Source organism: Schistocerca americana, chromosome 1 (assembly GCF_021461395.2).
Source record: "Schistocerca americana isolate TAMUIC-IGC-003095 chromosome 1, iqSchAmer2.1, whole genome shotgun sequence".
Classification (NCBI taxonomy): domain Eukaryota; kingdom Metazoa; phylum Arthropoda; class Insecta; order Orthoptera; family Acrididae; genus Schistocerca; species Schistocerca americana.
In genome coordinates this window covers 705217430-705240722 of record NC_060119.1, presented here as the reverse complement: position 1 = coordinate 705240722, position 23293 = coordinate 705217430, and the positions used below count along the sequence as shown (strand labels likewise).

At 40.8% G+C, this 23293-nt stretch overlaps 1 protein-coding gene across 4 annotated transcripts in view; it reads right to left on the bottom strand.

Annotated features, from left to right (window-relative positions):
• LOC124609767 (tumor susceptibility gene 101 protein) overlaps positions 1 to 23293 on the bottom strand; it is a 155401-nt gene that overhangs the window by 75742 nt on the left and 56366 nt on the right. For 2 of the 4 annotated variants that reach the window (XM_047140099.1, XM_047140101.1), the window contains 3 exons: positions 21918 to 21983; positions 6394 to 6557; positions 6191 to 6308 (listed from right to left, as the gene is read on the bottom strand). In XM_047140099.1, the coding sequence (XP_046996055.1) occupies positions 6191 to 6308; positions 6394 to 6557; positions 21918 to 21983 (348 nt within the window). The remainder of the gene's footprint in view (positions 1 to 6190; positions 6309 to 6393; positions 6558 to 21917; positions 21984 to 23293) is intronic. The other 2 variants (XM_047140100.1, XM_047140102.1) reach the window with 1 other exon arrangement.

Here is a 23293-nt window from a genome sequence, read left to right as displayed (position 1 = left end):
GACCCGACCTAGGCCGCCGCCGTGGGGAGGGGAGTGCAGAAGATGGAAAAAGGAACCTGTGGTTTGGGTGGTCGGGCGAGGCATGGACGCGGGCGATGTACAACGCAAGCAACTGTTGTTGGCTGAATCATAGGGGAAGGATTCCAGCTTCTACAAGAAGGCTAGTCACCGGACTAGTGCGGAAGGCACCTGTCGCCAGTCTGATGCCACAATGGAGAATCGGGTCGAGGATCTGCGACGTTGAAGGTGCTGTTGAGTTGTACATCATGCTCCCATAGTCAAGACAGGACTGGACTAAGGCCTTATCGAACTGTAGGAGGGTTGTTCGTGCCCCCCCCCCCCCCCCCCAAATGGTGCGGCTGAAGCAGCGAAGGATGTTGAGGTGCCGCCAGCACTGTTGTCTAAGCTCGCGAAGATGAGGTGTCCAAGTGAGCTGAGCATCAAACAGCATGCCAAGGAAGCGATGCGTCTCCTCAATATGAAGGAGTTCATTGGCAAGGTAGAGCTCTGGATGGAGGTGGACCGTTCGATGACGACAGAAATGCATCACCCGGGTCTTAGAGGCTGAGAACTGAAAACGATGGCTGGATGCCCAAAAATGTGCCTTACGGATAGCTCCCTGCAGCTGCCATTCAGTGACACTGATGCTTGGGGAACTGTAATAAAGACAAAAGTCATCGGCATATAGAGAGGAACAGACCGATGAGCCCACCGCAGCTGCAAGACCATTAATCTCCACCAGAAAGAGGGGAACGCTGAGAACCGAGCCCTGCGGGACACTGTTCTCCTGAATATGGGCAAAGCTAAAATAAGTGCCAACTCTAACCCGAAAGGAGCGATTGGAGAGAAAATTCTGTAGAAAAATCTGAAGTGGACCCCGTAAGCCCCATTCGTGCAGTGTAGCAAGGATATGATGGCGCCAGGTGGTATCGTACGCCTTCCGAAGATCAAAGAACTAGATGTTCTCAGTGGGTAAAAGCTGTACGAATAGCCGACTCTAGCAAGACTAAATTGTCGATCGCTGAGCGGCCCTGACGGAAGCCCCCCTGTTGCTGGGCTAGGAGGCTCTGAGCTTCGAGGATCCACATGAGCCGCCAACTCACCATCCGCTCCAGGAGTTTGCACATAACGTTGGTAAGGCTGATAGGGCAATAGCTATCAACCACCAGAGGATCTGCACCAGGTTTCAGCACCGGGATGGTAATGCTATCCTGACAACGAGTTGGGAAAATGCCCTCCGTCCAGATGCGGTTAAACAGGGCGAGTAATTCAACCTGACAGTGCGCCGAGAGATGGTGAAGAAACTGGTTGTGAATTTGGTCTGGACCTGGAGAGGTTTCAGGGCAAGCTGTAAGGGCACTTTGGAACTCCCATTCACTAAACGGGGCATTGTATCATTCCCAATGGTGTGTGTGAAACGACAACTGTGTACGCTCCGCCTGCTCTTTAATGGTGCGGAATACTGCACTGTAGCCTGCTGTTGCGGAAATACAGGCAAAGTACTCTGCCAGATGTTCGGCGATGGCGATTGGGTCAGTACAAAGTGTACCCTGAAGAGAAAGGCAAGGGACAGATGCATGAGGGCGAAAGCCAAAAATGCGTCGAACCCACGACCACACCTGAGATGGGGAGGTGCGAGAACCTATGGTGGCAACATATCGTTCCCAGCAGTCCTGTTTGCTCCGACAGATTAACCACCGAGCCCGGGATAGCTTCTGCAATCTGTGGTGTCCACCAAGGGACTCACTTATGCCTTAGGGTACTTGAAGAGCAGGGGTCAGTTGCCTCGGCAGCAGAAACAATGGCCATAGTGACCTCGTCCACTGGCAAATCAATATCACCAGGAAGCGGGGCAATGGCCATAGTAGCTGAGGTGTAGGCTGCCCAATCAGCTCCATGAAGAGACCATCATGGCAGCTGGTCAGGGCGTTGGGATTGAAGAAGAGAAACCAGGATAGGAAAGTGGTCGCTACCACAGAGGTCATCATGGACCCTCCAACTGAGGTATGGAAGAAGACCTGGGCTACTAAGATAGAGGACAATGGCCGAGTATGTGCCATGAGTCAAGCTTAAATATGTGGGAGCACCAGTGTTAAGGAGGCAAATGTCCTACTGTGCCAAGAGAGCCTCAACGTTCCTACCCAGGCCTGAGATCTGGGCCCCACCCCATAAAGGGTGGTGGGCATTAAGTCCACCAGAAGGAGGAATGGCAGGGGGAGCTGGGCAATCAAGGCAGCTAGGTCGGCAAGAGGGACAACCTCATCCGGGGGAGGGTAGAGGGAACAGATGGTAAGCTCCATTCCTGCCCGGATTCTAACAGCCACAGCCTTGTGAGCCGTGTGAAGTGGCACTGGGGCACTAGGAACAGTGGCAAGAACATAAACACAGAGACCGCCAGACACCCTGTTGTATTCCATGCGGTTCTTATAGTAACCCCGGTAGCCACAGAGGGAGGGGGTCTGCCGAACAGAAAACCAGGTTTCCTGTAGAGCCAGACAAGTGGCAGGGAAGCGGCACAAAAGCTGTTTCAACTCAGCAAGGTGGTGGAAAAAACCATGGCAATTCCATTGGAGGATAATGGTATCCGATTGTGAATGGAAGACATGAAAGAACATGGGGGGGGGGGGGGGGGGGGGCTCGTCGCCACCGATTGCGAAGTAGCCTGATGAACTTCCATTGGAGGTGCTCCTGAGTGAATGCTAGATGCTCCACATCATCTTCAGGTGCAGTGGTGAACTCCTTTTCTGTCCCTATGTCCTTCTCCTTTTGCTTTTTCTTCTTTTTGGTAGGGTCCCGTTTGTCCTTCAGTTTATCAGGCTGGGTGGGCTTTTCCGACCGAGTCTCATGGACTGAGGAAGACCTGGAAGCCCTACGGCCCTCAGGTGGTGGCTTTTTCAGCCACTGGCTGACATCTGATGGGGCAGGAACCGTGGAAGGGAGGGCACCAAGCAAGAGGGGAGCTGGAGGAGGCGGGCAGTTCTCTGGCTCAGAGGTGGGAACTGAAGTCCCCAAAGAAGGAGGGGTTGTTACTCCCGATGATGATAACAGGGGAGCAACGGAAGAGGGTGTTCCCCCAACTACCTGGGGGGCAGGAATAGACGGCTGGGCTGGAGGGCCCACAAAAAGCGCCTGAGCTTGGGGGCTCATCGCCAGGGATGGCGACATCGAAGCTGCTGCAGCAAATGTCGATGAAATGCGCACAGGGTGAAGTCGGTCATACTTGCATTTAGCTTCTGTGCAAGTGAGCCTGCCCAAGGTCTTATACTCCATAATCTTCCATTCTTTGTGATAAACCGTGCAGTCTGACGAGCAAGGTGAATGTTTCTGTCTGCAGTTGACACAAACAGGGGGCAGCGAACACGGGACATTGGGGTGGGAGGCACGTCCACAATCCCGACAGGTAGGGTTGGCGTCACATCTCGATAACATATGCCCAAACCTCCAGCACTTAAAGCAGCGCATGGGAGGAGGGACGTAAGGCTTAACATCACATCGATATATGATCACAGTGACCTTCTCGGGCAGGGTGTCTCCCTCGAAAGCCAAGATGAAGACGCCGGTGTGGACCCTACTATCTTTAGGTCCCCTGAAGACATGCTGTACAAAGTGGACACCGCGGTGTTCCAGATTTGCACGGAGCTCATCATCAGACTGCAACAACAGGTCATGATGAAAAATAAGTCCCTGAACCATATTGAGGCTCTTATGAGGCGTAATGGAGACTGCAACATCACCGAGCTTGTCACAAGCAAGCAATGCCCGTGACTGTGCTGGGGATGCTGTCTATATGAGGACTGCTCCAGACCTCATTTTAGATGTGCCATCAACTTCTCCAAACTTGTCCTCTAAAATTTCCACAAAAAACTGAGGCTTTGTGGTCAGAAATGAGTTCAGCTGCAAACCATAAAACGAGAAAATACGTCTCACCTGGTAATTTAGACCGCCGTTCCTCCCCTGGTGTGGGCAGGGAAGGGAACGATTGGGGGTCATACTGTAAAGCATTGAACTTTCCTTTCTTAGAGACTCGTGCTTGCGCACTATTCGTATTTCTTTTCATGATGGTCCCATGAGCAGCTAGGGTAAGGAATGTCCATCCAGACAGAGCCCCGCTTGCCTGGGTAAGCCTAATACAACCGGGGGTGGCAGGTTCCCCAGAGGTCGCCCGTTAGCAACTGTTCTACCTCAACAGCCATGCGTCTCCTCGGCGCACAGCACATATTGAGATTGAGGGTTTTTTATAGAGGTTTATACCATCCTCGTGACCCAGGCAGTTAAGCAAAGATCCCCAGGCTCTGTACCGTACAATGTTCCACCATTGCGCCTTATGGTGGTCGTTGAAGCACGCTCAGAGCTTACGGTATTGAGGACTGGTGGCACTTCCCAGTCCCCAGCTCAGGGACCCCAGGGTCGCCAAGCCCGTACCCAGCAACTAAATGCTGAGCCCCCTGAGCGTTATGTGGTTTTTGGCCTCAGGACAATTAAAAACTAATTTTTCCCATCTGATGTGGCATTATCTTGCTGTGGTGGGTGGGCTTACCTAACTAACAGTGCCACAACTGCTGATTGCCAAACATGTGCAATCCTACAGATTGAACAGCATGGATGGGGTAAAATTCAGCTCAAAACATAGCTGTCATGCTGCAGTTCACCTATCATTTCTAGCTGACCCCATTTACAATGTCATCTACTTTCTTTTATTTCACCATTCTCCCCCCCCCCCCCCCCCCCCCCAATATACTGATAATATTCTGCTCAAATTTGATGTCATTCTGAGAAGTGGTTCTCCCTCCACGGTGTTTTGAAAGTGGAACACACTATAATAATGCAGTAACATTTAGGTCTGTAGTTCAAATCAGACTTTTTTGTTGAGACTGATTTAAGATTGGATTTCTCCAAATATAAAAGAAGCACTATTAGGCAGTCTTTTGTAACTATTAACAAGTAGGGAAAAGAAGAAACTAAATTGCAGCATGTTAATAATATCACAAAATTAGTTTTTCTATGTCCTGAGAGTGTCATTATCCTGCAACTGTATGTTCAATTAATGAAAGGCTGCTCCACTTGCTGATATGTACTTTATTAAAGTCCACAACCGCACATTCAGGTGCTTTACAATGGACATGAAAATCCTATTTTAATGCATTATATGACAGATACATAAATATTTTACACAATAAATTTAATATAAGACATTTGCACAATGAAAGACTTATAGCACATACAAAATTTACTGCTCTGACTGCAAGGGTATCTACTTTGGACTAGTGGAAGGAATTTTAAAATATGATAAAAGGAATATATAGAGGGGGGATGGGGGGGGGGGGGATGGGGAGAAGAAGGAGGAGAAGGAAGTAAATCCAGCTTTGCAGGTCACCTTATGTGAGATAGTCACGTAATGCACAGTATCAAAAACAATCCTTTAATTCTTCACACAATGAAGGAATACTTTATGGACATATGTTAAGAAACAGAAAATTATACCAATTAAGGAATACACACTTAATACTTAATAGACAGTGCATACTAAGAGACATGAACATATGCTGCCCCACTACTGACAACTTCTTTTAAAAATACTCTGCAAGTTCGTGGCTGCATCTAGGTGTTAGTAAAAATGTTCTTTTAAGCAGTCCCTGTTGTGTCTAAGACATACTAGTGGTCTTTACAGATACCTGTGTTTTAATTTTTCATCACTCTTGCTACACTTGACCTGGATGCACTGTCCACTGCAACTATTTGAGATTCTCATTAAATCTAAAAATTACTTTTAATTTTTTATTGAGAAAACACGCAATTTAACATTTTGAACGTGTCACAATACAACTCATTTTAAAGATGAAGCATGGCAATACTTTTCATGTGTCAAATTGTACAGTTTTTAAAATTATGACAAGCCAAGTTTCTCATGAAATTATTGGGCATATAACTTTTAAACGCACCAGGCTTTTACTTTTTTATCATTTGATGTTGCTGCACAACAGTACAATGTAAGATATATATTCTGCCCATACTTTTACTACACATGTGTGCATTAACAATGGCAGTTTCTCTTTCATTTTAAAATGGTCTGGATTCACAGGCTGAAACCAGCTGAGAAGTTAAATAAAGTACATATCAGCAATGGAGGAGTGGTCTTTCAATAATACTACAAAACAGCCAATAAAAAGCTGGTCGTAATCTTACCACTTACCATGTGTGGGGTAAGGTGTGCTGGTTGGGACATCAGACCTTGTTTTAGCAAACACTGGTGGCTGCTCTCCAAATGTCACTATCATAACCTGTATCAGGCCAACCAAATCAGACTGAGTCTAAAAAGAAGAAGAAAAGAGTACGTAACACACAAAAATGTAGATAATGGTCTCAAATTATTTGTGTGTACAGCACAGGACTCACTGGAACCCAGTCATGAAGATATGGAAGGTAAACCTTTCCACTGAAGTCAACGTATCTTGATGCTTTGATCTGCATATCTGGAGTTGGCTTTACGTAACACATTGGAGCATTATTTGGATGAGTGTCCATTAACCAAATGCACACCGGTATGTTATATACATTTCCTGTTCCCAAAAAAGAAAAATCAACTAGTCAAAATAATGCATAAATATCAGAAAATACGTAAATACATATTTGATTACAAGCTTTGAACTTGCTTACAGTCTTATATTTATACATGAAAAATGAAATTAGAAAAAGTACCCTACATACCTGTTGCTACTGACTACAACTTTCCAACTTATATTTGTTTTTTTACTTAATTTTGTTTGTTGGTCATCTAATAATATTTTTGTATGATGCACTAAGAAATTTGATAATCTTGAATTAAACAGAAGCATACCACCACACTGCTGCAGTAACTGCTTACAAAAATGATTCACAACAGCAGCACTATTCGTCCACCACAAAGATTATATTCATGCCTTATTGTGATGCTCCAGCACTTGAGGAGCTCTATGATAGTAGATTTAACAAGTGTGTCAGCAAGTGCACAGCATTAGTTTACGGAAAGTATGAAAAGTAGCTATATCAAACAATAAGTAACCGGTAAGTTTTGAGGAAACAAGGAGCGAAAACTTCGTACATGGAGTGTCTGGTGAAACTATTACATCATAGAAGTCTACACATAAACTCATCAAAGGATTAACTGGCAGCAAAGAAACTGTTGCTGATGCTTTCCAGTATTACATTGGATAACATCATTGAAACTCTGCAATATTTCACATGCTCATTATTTTCAAGTGATGAAAATTGGTGTTTGACGAAACAGCAACATTTAGTACACTAGAAAAGCATTAAAGAAAATATAGCACAAAAATTGGCAACAAGAATGCAGGAAGCAGGTAAGTTTTGCATCAACCTGGTTCCCAGACCTCCTGAAGATAGGAGGTGACTGTGGATATTGCAACACAGACACAGTCCCATTCACTGTTCAGAAATGTCACTAAACCCGCCCAAAGATGTAAACAACCATGCATGAGCAGCCCCTATTAGACGGAGGGAGTCCGACAGCCGATCAGTTCCAGTCATTTCACCAGGAAGAAGGTGCAAGGTTCGTGTTGTCTGTAGTTCAACCATGCCTAGATGGTCAACACCGCGGTTCGATTGCGTCCACATTGTTACTTTGTGCCAGGAAGAGCCCTCAACAAGGGAAGTTTCCAAGCACCTCAGAGAGAACCGAAGTGATGTTGTTCAGACATGGAGGAGATACAGAGAGACAGGAACTGTCAATGACATGCCTCGCTCAGGCCACCCAAGGGCTATTACTGCAGTGAATGATCACTACTTACGGATTATGGCTCAGAGGAACCCTAACAGCAATGCCACCGTGTTGAATGATGCTTTTCGCGCAGCCCCAGGACATCATGTTATGACTCAAACTGTGCACAATAGGCTGCATGATGCACAATTCCACTCCCTATGTCCATAGCGAGGTCCATCTTTGCAACCACGACACCATGCAGTGCAGTACAGGTGGACCCAACAACATGCCAAATGGACCACTCAGGATTGGCATCACGTTCTCTTCACTGATGAGTGCCACATATGTCTTCAGCCAGATAATCGTCGATGATGTGTTTGGAGACAATCCCGTCAGTTGAACACCTTAGACACACTGCCAGTAAGTGCAGCAAGGTGGAGGTTCCCTGCTGTTTTGGGGTGGCATTATGTGGGGCCGACGTACACCGCTGGTGATCATGGAAGGTGCCGTAATGGCTGTACGATACATGAATGCCATCCTCCGACCCATAGCGCTATCATATCGGCAGCATATTGGCAAGGCATTCTTTTCATGGATGACAATTCGCGCCCCCATCGTGCACATCTTGTGAATGACTTCCTTCAGGATAATGACACTGCTTGACTAGAGTGGCTAGCATGTTCTCCAGACATGAATCCTATCGAATATGCCAGGGATGGATTGAAAAGGGCTGTTTATGGACAATGTGACCCACCAACCACTCTGAGGGATCTATGCCAAATCACCATTGAGGAGTGGGACAATCTGGACTAAAAGTGCCTTGATGAACTTGTGGATAGTATGCCATGATGAATACAGGCACGCATCAATGCAAGAGGACGTGCTACTGGGTATTAGTGGCACTGGTGTGTACAGCAATCTGGACCACCACCACTGAAGGTCTTGCAGTATGGTGGTACAAAATGCAATGTGTGGTTTTCCTGAGCAATAAAAAGGGCAGAAATGATGTTTATGATGAACTCTATTCCAATTTTCTGTACAGGTTTTGGAACTCTCGGAACCGAGGTGATGCAAAACTTTTTTTGATGTGTGTACAATCAGAGACTGCAAGACTATGATCTGAGCTCACATTTCCTATGGAGCCAGTCATATTGTAAATAAGAAATTTGAAACGTTTGCAATCGCAACACAAAGAAATGTTGGACGAAAAACAATGATTCACTGAAAGACAGATATACAAGAATGAAAAGCAGCAGTGTACAAATAAATTTGGAAAACGATAAGAAGATGGAGATATACTTCACACACTCGGCTGTGCTAGAAACTGGCCACAGACCACCAACAAACTTGCAGTTCTAAGGATTAACATTAACTCAATCAAAAACATAAGATTTTACTTGTTACACATAGTGCTATATTTAATATGAAACACTAATGTCCGAACCTCAGTGAGCTCATGCACAGATGGAGCAACTCTTACTTGTATAGCAAAGCATTTATGACTGTATAGGGCATATTCATTTACAATATAATAAGTATAACATATATCCTAGCATAAAAACAGAACAGTTGATAATCCAAGATTCTTTTTGAACATTAAATGGAGTTGATGTTTTATTACATTATGACAATTTATGCTATCAGGTGAATGTAACAAAACATGTGGACTCTTAATTACTGATCCTGCTAACACTTTGAATGCAGCAAGCATTGCTAGATATAGATGTCAAACACCTTGTAATCTGTACGGAGAATTTTCAATCCTTGTCCCAAAGCCAATCAATTGAGCAGTCATATCATATCCCCATACATCGAAACCAAATTCTGCTGACTGAAGAATATTATACTGTAATACAATCTCTGTGTGTTTACCACTTATCTCTCCCACATGCCCTCCTCCTTACCCACCCTGGTCCAATTTCTCTGTTGTCTGAATATATTTATCATTTCACAGCAAAATACTCACCAGCCACAAACTATCCACAAAAATTAAGTTCTAATATCGTTCAACATTTGACACTAGTCAGTAAACATTACAACAAATAGCCCTTGATATTAAGTTACTTGTCCTCCTCTGTAATGAACAAACATTCTGTAATACCTTTAGCATTTAAGGTATGTTTCATTTAGATAGTATCCTCCAGGTGACCATTAGTCAAATGTTGCCTACTGAAGGTCTAAAAATCAAAACCCACCATTAATTTCTGAAGTTGTTATGGCTTTTATTTTCCACGATCTTCTCACATTACTGAAAAATATTTGCTCTTGCCCCAGAGATTTGTGAACCAGTCTCTTTTCTTCCAATGTAATGTAACAAGAGAAAGCTCTGGTCTGAAACTATTTGAGCTTACCATTATTATTAACAGTGACACTGTTTGTAGAGTCTCAATTAACAATGCACTATTACTACAACCTGGTGTCTCCAGCAAGTTTACACCTACTCTAATACAATTATTCAAATTCAATTATCCTCCAAAAATACTATTTCCTTTTTCAAGTGCCAGTAATAATTTTGTTGTTGTTGTGGTCTTCAGTCCAGAGACTGGTTTGATGCAGCCCTCCATGCTATTCTATCCTGTGCAAGCTTCTTCATCTCCCAGTACCTACTGCAACCTACATCCTTCTGAATCTGCTTAGTGTATTCATCTCTTGGTCTCCCTCTACGATTTTTACCCTCTACGCTGCCCTCCAATACTAAATTGGCGATCCCTTGAAGTCTCAGAACATGTCCTACCAACTGATCCCTTCTTCTTGTCAAGTTGTGCCACAAACCCCTCTTCTCCCCAGTTCTATTCAATACCTCCTCATTAGTTACGTGATCTACCCATCTAATATTCAGCATTCTTCTGTAGCACCACATTTCTAAAGCTTCTATTCTCTTCTTGTCTAAACTATTTATCGTCCACATTTCACTTCCATACATGGCTACGCTCCATACAAATACTTTCAGAAACGACTTCCTGACATTTAAATCTATACTTGATGTTAACAAATTTTTCTTCTTCAGAAATGGTTTCCTCGCCATTGCCAGTTTACATTTTATATCCTCTCTACTTCGACCATCATCAGTTATTTTGCTCCCCAAATAGCAAAATTCCTTTACTACTTTAAGTGTCTCATTTCTAATCTAATTCCCTCAGTATCACCCGACTTAATTCGACTACATTCCATTATCCTTGTTTTGCTTTTGTTGATGTTCATCTTATATCCTCCTTTCAAGACATGGTCCATTCCATTCAACTGGTCTTCCATGTCCTTTGCTGTCTCTGACAGAATTACAATGTCATTGGTGAACCTCAAGGTTTTTATTTCTTCTCCATGGACTTTAATACCTACTCCGAATTTTTCTTTTGTTTCCTTCACTGCTTGCTCAGTATACAGATTGAATAACATCGGGGAGAGGCTACAACCCTGTCTCACTCGCTTCCCAACCAGTGCTCCCTTTCATGCCCCTCGACTCTTATAACTGCCATCTGGTTTCTGTACAAATTGTAAATAGCCTTTCGCTCCCTGTATTTTACCCCTGCCACCTTTAGAATTTGAAAGAGAGTATTCCAGTCAACATTGTCAAAAGCTTTCTCTAAGTCTACAAATGCTAGAAATGTAGGTTTGCCTTTCATTAATTTAGCTTCTAAGATAAGTCGTAGGGTCAGTATTGCCTCATGTGTTCCAACATTTCTGCAGAATCCAAACTGATCTTCAGCAAAGTCGGCTTCTACCAGTTTTTCCATTTGTCTGTAAAGAATTCGTGTTAGTATTTTGCAGCTGTGACTTATTAAACTGATAGTTCGGTAATTTTCACAGCTGTCAACACCTGCTTTCTTTGGGATTGGAATTATTATATTCTTCTTGACGTCTGGGGGTATTTCACCTGTCTCATACATCTTGCTCACCAGATGGTAGAGTTTTGTCATGACTGGCTCTCCCAAGGCCATCAGTAGTTCCAATGGAATGTTGTCTACTTCTGGGGCCTTGTTTCAACTTAGGTCTTTCAGTGCTCTGTCAAACTCTTCACGCAGTATCTTATCTCCCATTTCATCTTCATCTACATCCTCTTCCATTTCCATAATATTGTCCTCAAGTACATCGCCCTTGTATAAACCCTCTATACACTTCTTCCACATTTCTGCCTTCCCTTCTTTGCTTAGAACTGGGTTGCCATCTGAGCTCTTGATATTCATACAAGTGGTTCTCTTCTCTCCAAAGGTCTCTCTAATTTTCCTGTAGGCAGTATCTATCTTACCCCTAGTGAGACAAGCCTCTACATCCTTACATTTGTCCTCTAGCCATCCCTGCTTAGCCATTTTGCACTTCCTGTCAATCTCATTTTTGAGACGTTTGTATTCCATTTTGCCTGCTTCATTTACTGCATTTTTATATTTTCTCCTTTCATCAATTAAATTCAATATTTCTTCTGTTACCCAAGGATTTCTACTAGTCCTTGTCTTTTTACCTACTTCATCCTCTGCCGCCTTCACTACTTCATCCCTCAGAGCTACTCATTCTTCTTCTACTGTATTTCTTTCCCCCATTCCTGTCAATTGTTCCCTTATGTTCTCCCTGAAACTCTGTACAACCTCTGGTTCTTTCAGTTTATCCAGGTCCCATCTCCTTAAATTCCCACCTTTTTGCAGTTTCTTCAGTTTTAATCTACAGTTCATAACCAATAGATTGTGGTCAGAGTCCACATCTGCCCCTGGAAATGTCTTACAATTTAAAACCTGGTTCCTAAATCTCTGTCTTACCATTATATAATCTATCTGATACCTTTTAGTATCTCCAGGATTCTTCCATGTATAAAACCTTCTTTCATGATTCTTAAACCAAGTGTAGTGTTCTATTTATATGGGACTCAACAATGCACAAGTGGTCATTTTGTAGAATCGGGTATACTGCCTATTGTTCGCATCTTCCCAACGCAATATTTCGACACTGTAACTCAGCATCTTCATCAGGTATTTCCTGGGACTGGTCGCTTTGCTGACCAGGTCCCATACTAATGCTTGGGCAGTGCCTAGTGTTCAATCTGCTGTCTGCATCCACTGTGGCTGTTTCTTGTGGTGGTATCTGTCTCCAACCTTCCCCTCTTTCATCTGCACCAGTTGCAGCTGTCTTCCACAGTGGCAGCCATTCCACGGCATTTCATATTACTTCTGCAACTGCGAAGCACATTTCTAGCAGTATTGTGAGGCAGAAGACGTCCCTTGTGCTGTTCATGAGCACTGTGTCTCTCTCTCTCATGGGCATGTCATCCTCCTGGCATTCTGAAATTGGTATGCACCTGTGAGATGCGTTTACTGTATCATCACGGTGCTGTTGGAGTTGTGTATCATATCTGGGCATACTGCAGCAATCTCTTGTAGCAGTAGCTGCTGTCTGGTGTTCTCCTTTAAGTTTGTCCCTAGGTTGTGAGCTGCTGGAAGTTTCAGCAAGTTTCACCCAAGGAGGTAGTTGCCACCTTGTGCTCTGTATGGGGGTCTGGTTCTGGTTGTCTAAGATTCATTACCAGAGAAGTGAACTTCCTTCTGGTGTCTGTGTAACAGAAGCAAAGCCGGATTCCACACTGAACTGAGCTGGTACTCCACTATTCGGTTGATCGTGTTCTCTGCCAACTTGACTTCAACAGATTCACTGATGACACTATCCCAGAATCTGGGGGTTCAAGCCAGGATCCTGGCTTTGTCATAATTCATGGTGTGTTCAAGTTCCAGGCAATGTTCTGTTATTGCTGATTTAGTGGCCTGCCATAGCCTGGTAAGTATTTGGTGTTCTTTACACCTTACATCAACTGTTCTGGTAGTCTGACCAATGTAAGACATTCCGCATTCACAAGGTGTATAGTAAATGCAGGTTTCCTTAAACCCCAGATCACCCTTGACCATTCTAAGAAGCACCCAGATCTTGCTGGGCACTTAGAACACACCTTTGATTTTGTGTTTCTTCAGGATTCTGCTGACCTTAGCAGAGACAGGCCCTACATATGACAGATAGGCTACCTTCCTGGTCTCTTCTTCTTGTCCCTCTTCAGTGGTATCAGGTCGTCTGGTGGTATGTGACACTTTGCAAATGTCCCTAGTTGAATATCCACTGTGCCTGAACACTTGTAACTCTGTTATCAAGCTGTCTTGGTTGGAGTTTGTCTTGGCTCTGTGTGCAAGTGTTCTGAGCATCCCATTCTTCTGTGTTGGGTGTTGGCAACTGTCAGCCTGTAGATTCAAGTCAGTATGTGTCAATTTCCTATACACACTGTAGCCGAATGTGCCACCTGCTTTCCTCTCCACCAGAAAATGTAGGAATGGGAGTTCACCACCATTCTCTAGTTCCATAGCAAACTTAATGTTCGGATGTCTTTAGTTCACATGGTTTAGGAATTCATCCAATCTTTTGCAGCCATGTGGCTACATGATGAACGTGTCATCAACATAGCTGAAGAAAAATGTAGGCTGGTGGGCAGCAGTTGTAAGGGCCTCATCTTTGAAAAAACAAAATCAGCAATAGCAGAACATTGCCTGGGACTTGAACACACCAAGAATTATGACAAAACCGGGATCCTGGCTCAAATTCCAGATTCTAGGGTAGTGTCATCAATGAATCTATTAAAATCATGTTGACAGAGAATGTGATGAAATAAGAAGCAGGATACCAGCTCAGTACAGCATGGAACTAGCTTTGGAACTACAGAGCAACACCAGAAAAAAGTTCCCTTCTCTGGTAATGAATCTCGGATGACTGGGGGCATAATTAACAGGATATGGCCTCATATGGAGCACCAGGCAGCAACTAGCTCCTCAGGAGACAGCCACAGTGGTCACAGACAAGATAGGGAACAACATCAACCACTTGAAACCTCAAGCACTGCACAACCTGACAGCAAGCATAATACGGAACACCAGATGGCGGCTACCACCACAAGAGATTGCTGCAGCATGTGCATACATAATACACAACTCCAACAGCATAAGGCTGCAGACAGCTGGAATGAATGTGAATGGAAGAGGGTATATGCCTGGACATCTGGACATGGATACCTCTGCAAGAAACAGTCACAGTATACGTGGACAGCATTGTGAACACCAGGCACTACCCAGGTATAAATATGACACTCGGTCAGCAAAGTGATCAGTCTCAAGAAACACCTGATGAAGACACTGAGTTACGATGTTGAAATATCATGTTGGGAGGATGCAGGCCACTGGTGGTGCACCCGATTCTATAAGACTATACCAAATTGCAAGGCATGTCTAAGAAACTCCTTGTTGTGCATAACTTGTAATCACAGTTCCCTTTCATTTTATAAAGAAATAGAAATATTTATCATCAACATTAAATTTCTAATTATCAATATTTCTGTTTTTTGTTTTTGCTTGTTTCCATTCTTCTAAGTTTTGTACCTTTAAATTTTCTGTCTATTAATATTAATTCACTTGTTACTTTGGACTTTGGGTCATTCAAAATCAAATAACACAGGTCATGTCACCCATCGTATCAGATTTTCACTTTGCACAGTTGCTTATACTTAAAACATACAAATTTGTGCAAAATCTTTTTGCTCTCAAGGCTACAACTTTTTTTTATATTGAATTTTAAATGTAGTGATTTTCTGATGACTGGGCTCTGCAAGAATGTCAATGCAAAATGGTACTTATCGACATAAATGCCCATAACTCAGGTGTTTATGAAGCTTTTCATTTGGAATTTTTTTTCATAGATTAAGAGAAGTACATACTTAATAGACACGTAATTATGTAAGAAGTAAAGTTACAAAGAAAATACAAAAAATTTTATGTGTGTCACTTTCCAATTTATGGAAAAGTACAGACACATTGAAAAATGCTTACATCACATTACTCCAACCTGGTGGGAACTCACAATTAGTCTTAAATAATTCCCAGGACACTACACATTGTAATAAAATAAAATTATTAATGGGTTTCCACAAATGAACACACAAATAAATCTGATATTACAATACATTGTGTTGTGAGGAAGGAAACAAAAAATTCTAAGTAAGATCATTCATACCTGACATCCACTGCTTCAGATTTTCATGAGTCTTTTTCTGCTTGTTATTTTTTGCATTGCAATAGTCAATGCAGAATTTCTCCATGTACTTCATGTATTATTCTTTGAGGGGAAAATGGAAATTTTTAACTAACATAAATGTTGCAACTGAAGTTTGTTGTTCGGAAGGGATGTATCTTTTGGAAAAAAAAAAAAAATAATTACTATTCTTGGCTTACAGGAATATAGAAAATCAACTTAAGCTGTTGTGGTGCAAATAACGATTTTTTAAAATGTAAAACACTTTCTGACAGGTGATACAGATGTACGAGGGTGAGTCAAATGAAAACCTTAAATATTTTTTTAAATATTGTGCAGAAGTGGTACAGAGCTTTATCACTTTTCAAAATAATCTCCCTCACACTCAATGCAAGTCCTCCAGCACTTACTAAGTGCATAAATTCCTTATGAAAAAAATTCTTTTGGTAGTCCGTGCAACCACTCATGCATGGTGTGGCGTTCCTCTTCATCAGAACAGAACTTCTTTTCTCCCATTGCGTCTTTGAGTGGTCCCAACATATGGAAATCACTTGGGGCAAGGTCTGGTGAGTATGGTGGATAAGGAAGACACTCAAAATGCAGGTCTGTGATTGTTGCAACTGTTGTACAGGCAGTGTGGGGCCTTGCATTATCATGTTGCAAAAGGACACCTGCTGACAGCAATCCACATCACTTTGATTTGATTGCAGGCCGCAGATGATTTTTTAGGGGATCTGTGTATGATGCACTGGTGACAGTGGTCCCTCTAGGCATGTAATGCTCCAAAATGATGCCTTTTTCGTCCCAAAAGAGAGTCAGCATAACCTTTCCGGCAGATGGTTCAGTTCGAAACTTCTTTGGTTTTGGTGATGAGGAATGGCACCATTCCTTGCTCGCTCTCTTCGTTTCCAGTTGGTGGAAGTGAATCCAGGTTTCGTCCCTAGTAACGATTGTTGGAAGGAAGCCATCACCTTCTCATTAAAAGTGCCGAAGAATTTCTTCACAAGCATCAACACGTCGTTCTCTTATTTCAGGAGTCAGCTGCTGTGGCATCCATCATGCAGACACTTTGTGAAACTGGAGCACATAATGCACAATGTGGTGTGCTGACCTAATCTGTAAACATGCTGCAATGTCATTCAGTGTCACTCAGTGGTTTTCCTTCACTATGGCTTCAACTGCTGCAATGTTCTGTGGAGTCACAACTCGTTATGCCTGACCTGGTTGAGGAGCATCTTCCACTGAAGTCACACCACTTGCGAACTTCCTACTCCAATCGTAGATTTGCTGCTGTGACAAACACGCATCACTGTACTGAACCTTCATTCATCAATGAATTTCAATAGGTTTCACACCTTCACTATGCAAAAACCAAATAACAGAACACTGTACTTCCCTGGTGCAAGTCACAAGTGCGGTGGCCATTTTTACACAGATACTGCGATGGTATGTGTGCATCTGCACTATGCTGCCACCTACAGGCCACTCTGCATGCTGTTTGTAGCACGCTTACCAACTTACACAATAATGACATGAAATTTCAATTTGTTATTACAAATATAAGGTTTTCATTTGACTCACCCTTGTATTTTTATTGAAACTCTGATAATATTTTAAAAAAGACAAAAGAAGAAGCACCCTGAGTTTTGATAGATATTGGATGTACTCTTTATATATATCACATCATCGTTCAGGTCATTCAAATAAGGTTATGTGAACTGACAACCTATAGTAAGGCTGCCCCATTAAAGTACAGAGCCAAAAGTTATAAATTTAACTGAAACATTTTCATTACATGGGTTAACTTTATTTAGGGTGTCAAACTAGCATCTTTAAACAACAATTATTCTAGCCACATTAATGTTAATTTAAAATGTACATGTTCAGTAGTGAAGAGCCCTGAAACTACCAATGAAAATTCTTAAGAGCATCTCTGTTTTTAATCCACTGTGATAAATTATATTCTGTTAACTTCATATCTTTTTCATTAAAGTAATACATTCTGTTTAATGATGCTGATTTATGTACACCAAGAGCACACAAATTTTTTTCTGAAGGTGCAAAACAAGAGTCTTCCTTCTCAGGCCAAATGAATGACACTACTGGTCCAGGTGGGTCCAGAAATAGTAGTTCAACATCTCCATCTTCATCACAGACATTTCTGCTGAAGCCAAAGCACCACCTGTCATCATGTACAGCTGCTACATAAGAATTTTGTTGAGGAAGAGTGAATGTCCACTGTGGGGTATTTTCAATGAATGAAAAAAATCAAGGAAGGCTTTTCAGAAAAAGTTACTCTTCTAATCTCTAAAGAATCGTAAGAAAGTGGTTTGCAATGGTGAAATTTCCTGGTACCAGGTATTGTGTGGGTTGTCGAAAACCTCTTCTCAAGATTGTTGTATAGCAAATCTACATCGACTTTTGTCTAAGAAGACGAAGAAGAAGAAGAAGAAGGAGAAGAAGGAGAAAAATTACCAATATTAACTTTGCAGAAATCATAAACACCAGATGCAGATCCTCTAGTTGAAGACTAGCTCTTCTCAATACACGTTTTATAGTTCCTCACAAACCATCGCAAACAGATTTACCGTGACTAGTAGCAAACAAAGTATGCTCTGCATTAATAGATTTTTTTTTTTTTTTTTTTTTTTGCTCACACAAATTTTTAAAGCTTTTTCTATTCTTGTACTGAGCAGTACATCCATCAGTGAAATAATGCACTTTCTTCACTTGTGGGTAATGCTCTGCCAGCCACTTCACCATTTCTTTCCAGACATCATTTACAAATCCTTCATCATGTTCCATATCATCACTTATAAAGCAGTGGTTCACTATTACCAATTTACTTTCTTCATTTGCCACATAAATACACATGGAATGGATTGTAGAGTTGCTTCTTGTCCAGTGGTAACTCTGAATTACAAAACTGTAGTTTTCAGCAAAGTCCATTAACGGAATTGCTCTTTCCAGGGTTACATTTTCTTTCAATTTTTTCAAGGATTTTGACTGACACTTGCATATAAATGAGTTTGGTTTAAGTGCCTGTAATTTTGTTACTAACCAGTCTATGTATTCACCAGCAGTTGCAGACCGCTTTATCAATTCTGCCTGATGATCTGTGTTTATCCACTGGCTGAACTCAATTTGATCATCAGCATCTATGTAAGCTAATTTCTGGTTTAATAATTTGGACAGTTTGTCATCACTGGAACAATTATCACAGTGATTAAGCACGCAATCGTAGTTTTCAGAATCACATACAAGAAATTTTATTAGTTCTTTGTGTGTTTCTTCAATGTGTTTCAGGTCCAAAAGAAGTTTTACATTGTGGTGGATAAAACACACACACACACACACACACACACACACACACACACGCACACACACACACTGAATGAGCACTGGCAGCATCAGCTAAAATACACCACTTCAGTCTTAGTGAAAAAAAGAAGAGTACAGTTCTCTTAAACTGCAAAGGATGAGTCTTTTTTGCATATACACAGTCTTCTGAATGCTATCTTTGTCCTTTGCTCCTGGTAACATTGAGTATATTCATCATTTTGGTAAAAATCAGTGACAATATTTACCCCTTCATCAGCAATAACTTTCCCCGTTTTTGGTTTAGGAATTGATAAAATAGCCACTTGCTTCTCGAACCAGGTACTCACTAACATTGAATTCTGACATTATACTTCTTTTGACCAAGGCAGTGGAGCTAAAGTTAAAATACAAATTTTTTTAGGTACTCTTACACTAACCAATTTTTCTTTCATTAACAATATCATGGCATCAAAACCTTTGGCTTTCTTAACAATTTCATCGTCAAATTTTTCTTCTCTATTGTCAGAATCTAATGCTCGGCACACTTTTCTTTCCAAAAAATGCTTTGCTTTTTCTAGCTTCTTTTTGCCATATGAAGCCTTGCTGTAATTTGGAATGGAGTAAAGTTTTGAGGGAGAGCACTCCAAATCATGTAAAGTTTTGTTTGCATCCTCAATACTTCGACTTTTTAGTACTGATTTGTGAAATGTCACCTCTGGGTCATCTACATCACTTTCGTTTTTATCACTGATTTCAGTTTTCTGTTAACTAATCTTACATGTTGTGCACAGTTTTTGGTCTGGTTTTACATAGATCCTTTTAGCACTTAATGTTTTCGACAAAGACAAGCAAACTGACTCAAAGATTTTTTAACTGTTTTTCTGTGTTTTTTGGAAGGATCACAAGTTCTTTGATGATGTCCACATATGGTAGCACTTTCTTGATCTTGTGGAAAGCTTACATGGGATCGCGGCAATATCAAATCTCATTGGTCTTCACTCAGCTCTTCTGTTTTTTGTTAACTTTTTACTAAGGTACAGGTAGTCAAATGACATGGTGTTTTTAGTGCATAAATTCACATTTTCCATTGTAATTAACTGAGCACTAATTCACTTAAAACATACGTTATACAATTGGAATGATGGGGCCACACCAGAAACACATATGACCTGTCTCATAGAAAGACAAAGAGCAACTGAGGCCAAATAGACTAATTGTTGCATACTAGTTATTCTCAACCATGAATATCAGCAATTGTTGCATTGTTTTCATGCATACAAGGTTTCAAACAAGCTACTGCTGTCTAAGAACACTTTTTTATCACTGTGAGCAGGTGACTGGCTGAACACATAAAACATATATATTACAGTCTTTCAAAATTACTGAATTAGTCAAATGAAAGGAAATAAATTTTCACACTTAAAGTTAACTTGCCTGCCAAGAATGAGTTATACTTCAATATGCTAATTTGGTACCAATGCATCAGAGGCAGTGAGACAATGAGTGGATGAACTTACTTAAAATGACCCTTTTCCATCACAGCAAAAAGTAGTTTGATTTCAGATGTGTCTGTCAATTAGCAGAAGACCCATTCAAATTTTTATTTTATTAAAAAGCTTACAATCTAGGGGATTATTTAAGACCAAAATCAGGTTCCAAGCAGATTGGAGAAATGTGATATAAGCATTTTTCCATGTCCTCGCAATTTTTCTGAAATCGAAAATTGACATACATTAATATTTTTTTAAAAAATTTTGTAACTTTATTGCTTCAAAACTTGATATCTGTTAACTATATGCTTTACTTAACTTCTGAAAAAAAATTCCAAGTCAAAAGCTTCATAAACACCTGAGTTGTGGGCATTTATATAGATAAGTACCATTTTGCATTGACATTCTTGCAGAGCCCAGTTGTCAGAATACAACTACATTTAAAATTTGATATAAAATAAAGTTGTAGTCTGAGACCAAAAAGATTTTGCACTAGTTCCTATGATACAAGCAAATGTGCAAAGTTTTGTGAAAATCTCAGAAACGGGGTTACAAATCCTTGAATTATTGCATGTTTTGACATGGAATGACCTCTTCTTCCTTGTTTAGCTTATTAATTTTCAGTTTCATTGCTGAACACTTAAACAGATACAGGAAGGCAAGTGTTATAAAATTCACACAAGAAATTATTTCTCCTCTTCCTAACTTCTCACTGTTGCAACATCTTACATACATATATCTCAACAACCACTTTTGCATATATTGCTAACCTCTGTCTCTGTGTGAATTGCTGCCCTTGAAGAAAAAAAAAATCCTTGTCTGACTTTTCACCAGATCACTTACTATGATTAACATCCCCTCCCCTCCCCTCACCCTTTAATTTTCTTTAGCAGATAATTAATTGAACTCAGTTACTCATACCTCTGCTTAGTAACAGTGTAACAAAATATTGCAAACTAATTAAAAACAAGATACAGAGGTCAAGAAGATTTTCAAGGGTGATTTGAAAAGTTTTCACACCATATTTCAATCCAGAATATTAGTGTTACAGAGTAACCGGACAATGCATTCAATATAAAAGTATTACGCTTCGGCATTCCATGAGGACAATATTGTGCTCAGCAGTATTCAACATATTTCCTTTTATGTTTCTTACTTTGAAAGAAATAGGTGGTCACCACTTTTCAATTCAACCTTGTATAACCAAAACATGTAATTTTTGCAGAGTAATTTAATATTCTGTATTAATGTACATTACTGTGAGAACAACTTTCTTGAAATGTAGAAAAGCTGTTATTTATTGGAATGATTTTTGTGTAAGTGAAAGCAGGAAGAATTGTGCACACAACATAAGATAAAAAGAAACTTACCTTTAAAGCGGACAGGTATTGTTCCACTTAGATGCACTAGATTCTTCGTAAGACCATTGGAGAAAACTTTTATGAAAATGACAAAGGAAAATCACTATGAGAAAATTATCAGTAAAAGCTACACAAGAAAAGCTTAAGTGCATGTGAACAGTATGTGTCATACAGAAAACACACATATTCACAAGTTATCCACTAACATTTACACAGCAAGAATGAATTTGAGAAAACTGAAATTAATCCACAGAATGAATCCCAAATATAACACAGATTCTGTTACAATGTCTGCCATGGGCACACCACACACACATAAAAGCAACTTTTACATTAAGTTACTAATCAGCCATCAACAAAGACAGTGATTATCAACACCTTAATAATGACTGTTCTAATAATTCCCTATCTATAATGTAATAGTCTGCTTTCTTGACATATGCCTACTGCATGAGGTATCACAATAGTAAGAAATATATACATATTGCTTACTATTCATTTCTCTCCTTTTTCTTATTAACTTGTACCAGTTGTTTCTGTAACACTTTTGTTCTCAAAGAATGTACATTGCACTTTACATAATAACGCAAATGAAGACTACTGACATAAAGTAACAAGGCATCACAAGTCCCTCAGGGATGCGAGATTCACTATATTCTAATCCGAATTACAAAGTCCTAATTTATTATCAGTGAAGCAATAAGAATGAAACAAGCACAGGAGCTCATATTCTTGCTCCGAGTTGATTCACTCCACATTAAATCATATACAGCATTTACACACAAACATAAATTTAAGTTCTTGTGGATCATCTGGAATGTTCTAGAACAAACAAGGAATTTAAATAACAAAGTAAAGATGGATCTCAATCCACAGATTCTTAAGTCTGTACGTTGACCTTCTGCCAGTGTGTTCTGGAATTGAGTGTTCACCTATTCCTCCCAGCCACACCAATTCACCTGCGAACAAGTCGTACGATCTATCCATATTTAGTTTTCAGTCATTATCTATAGTCATTCTCATTTCATACAATCCTTGGTGTTTGCAGGATCCTGGAACCTGTGGTTATATTGAGCCCCACATTGAGCCCCACAATCATTCTCTCTTTTCACACAAAGAACAAACCTGATGTCCCTGCCACTTTCAGATGAAATAAAATTTATTGACTTTGCAAGTAAAGTATTATCTTAGGAAGTTAAATACGCCCCTTGCAGCATAGCTTCATTAGTCTTAACATAAAATCAGGTGTTTCTCTGACTTTGAAAAATAGAACGCTGTTCAAATGAGATTATCCGACTGAGATGCAATACCTCATAGCCCTTTAAAATAATATATGATGCATGTATGAAAGCTCACAAATAATGCAAGGTTCACAGATCTAGAGT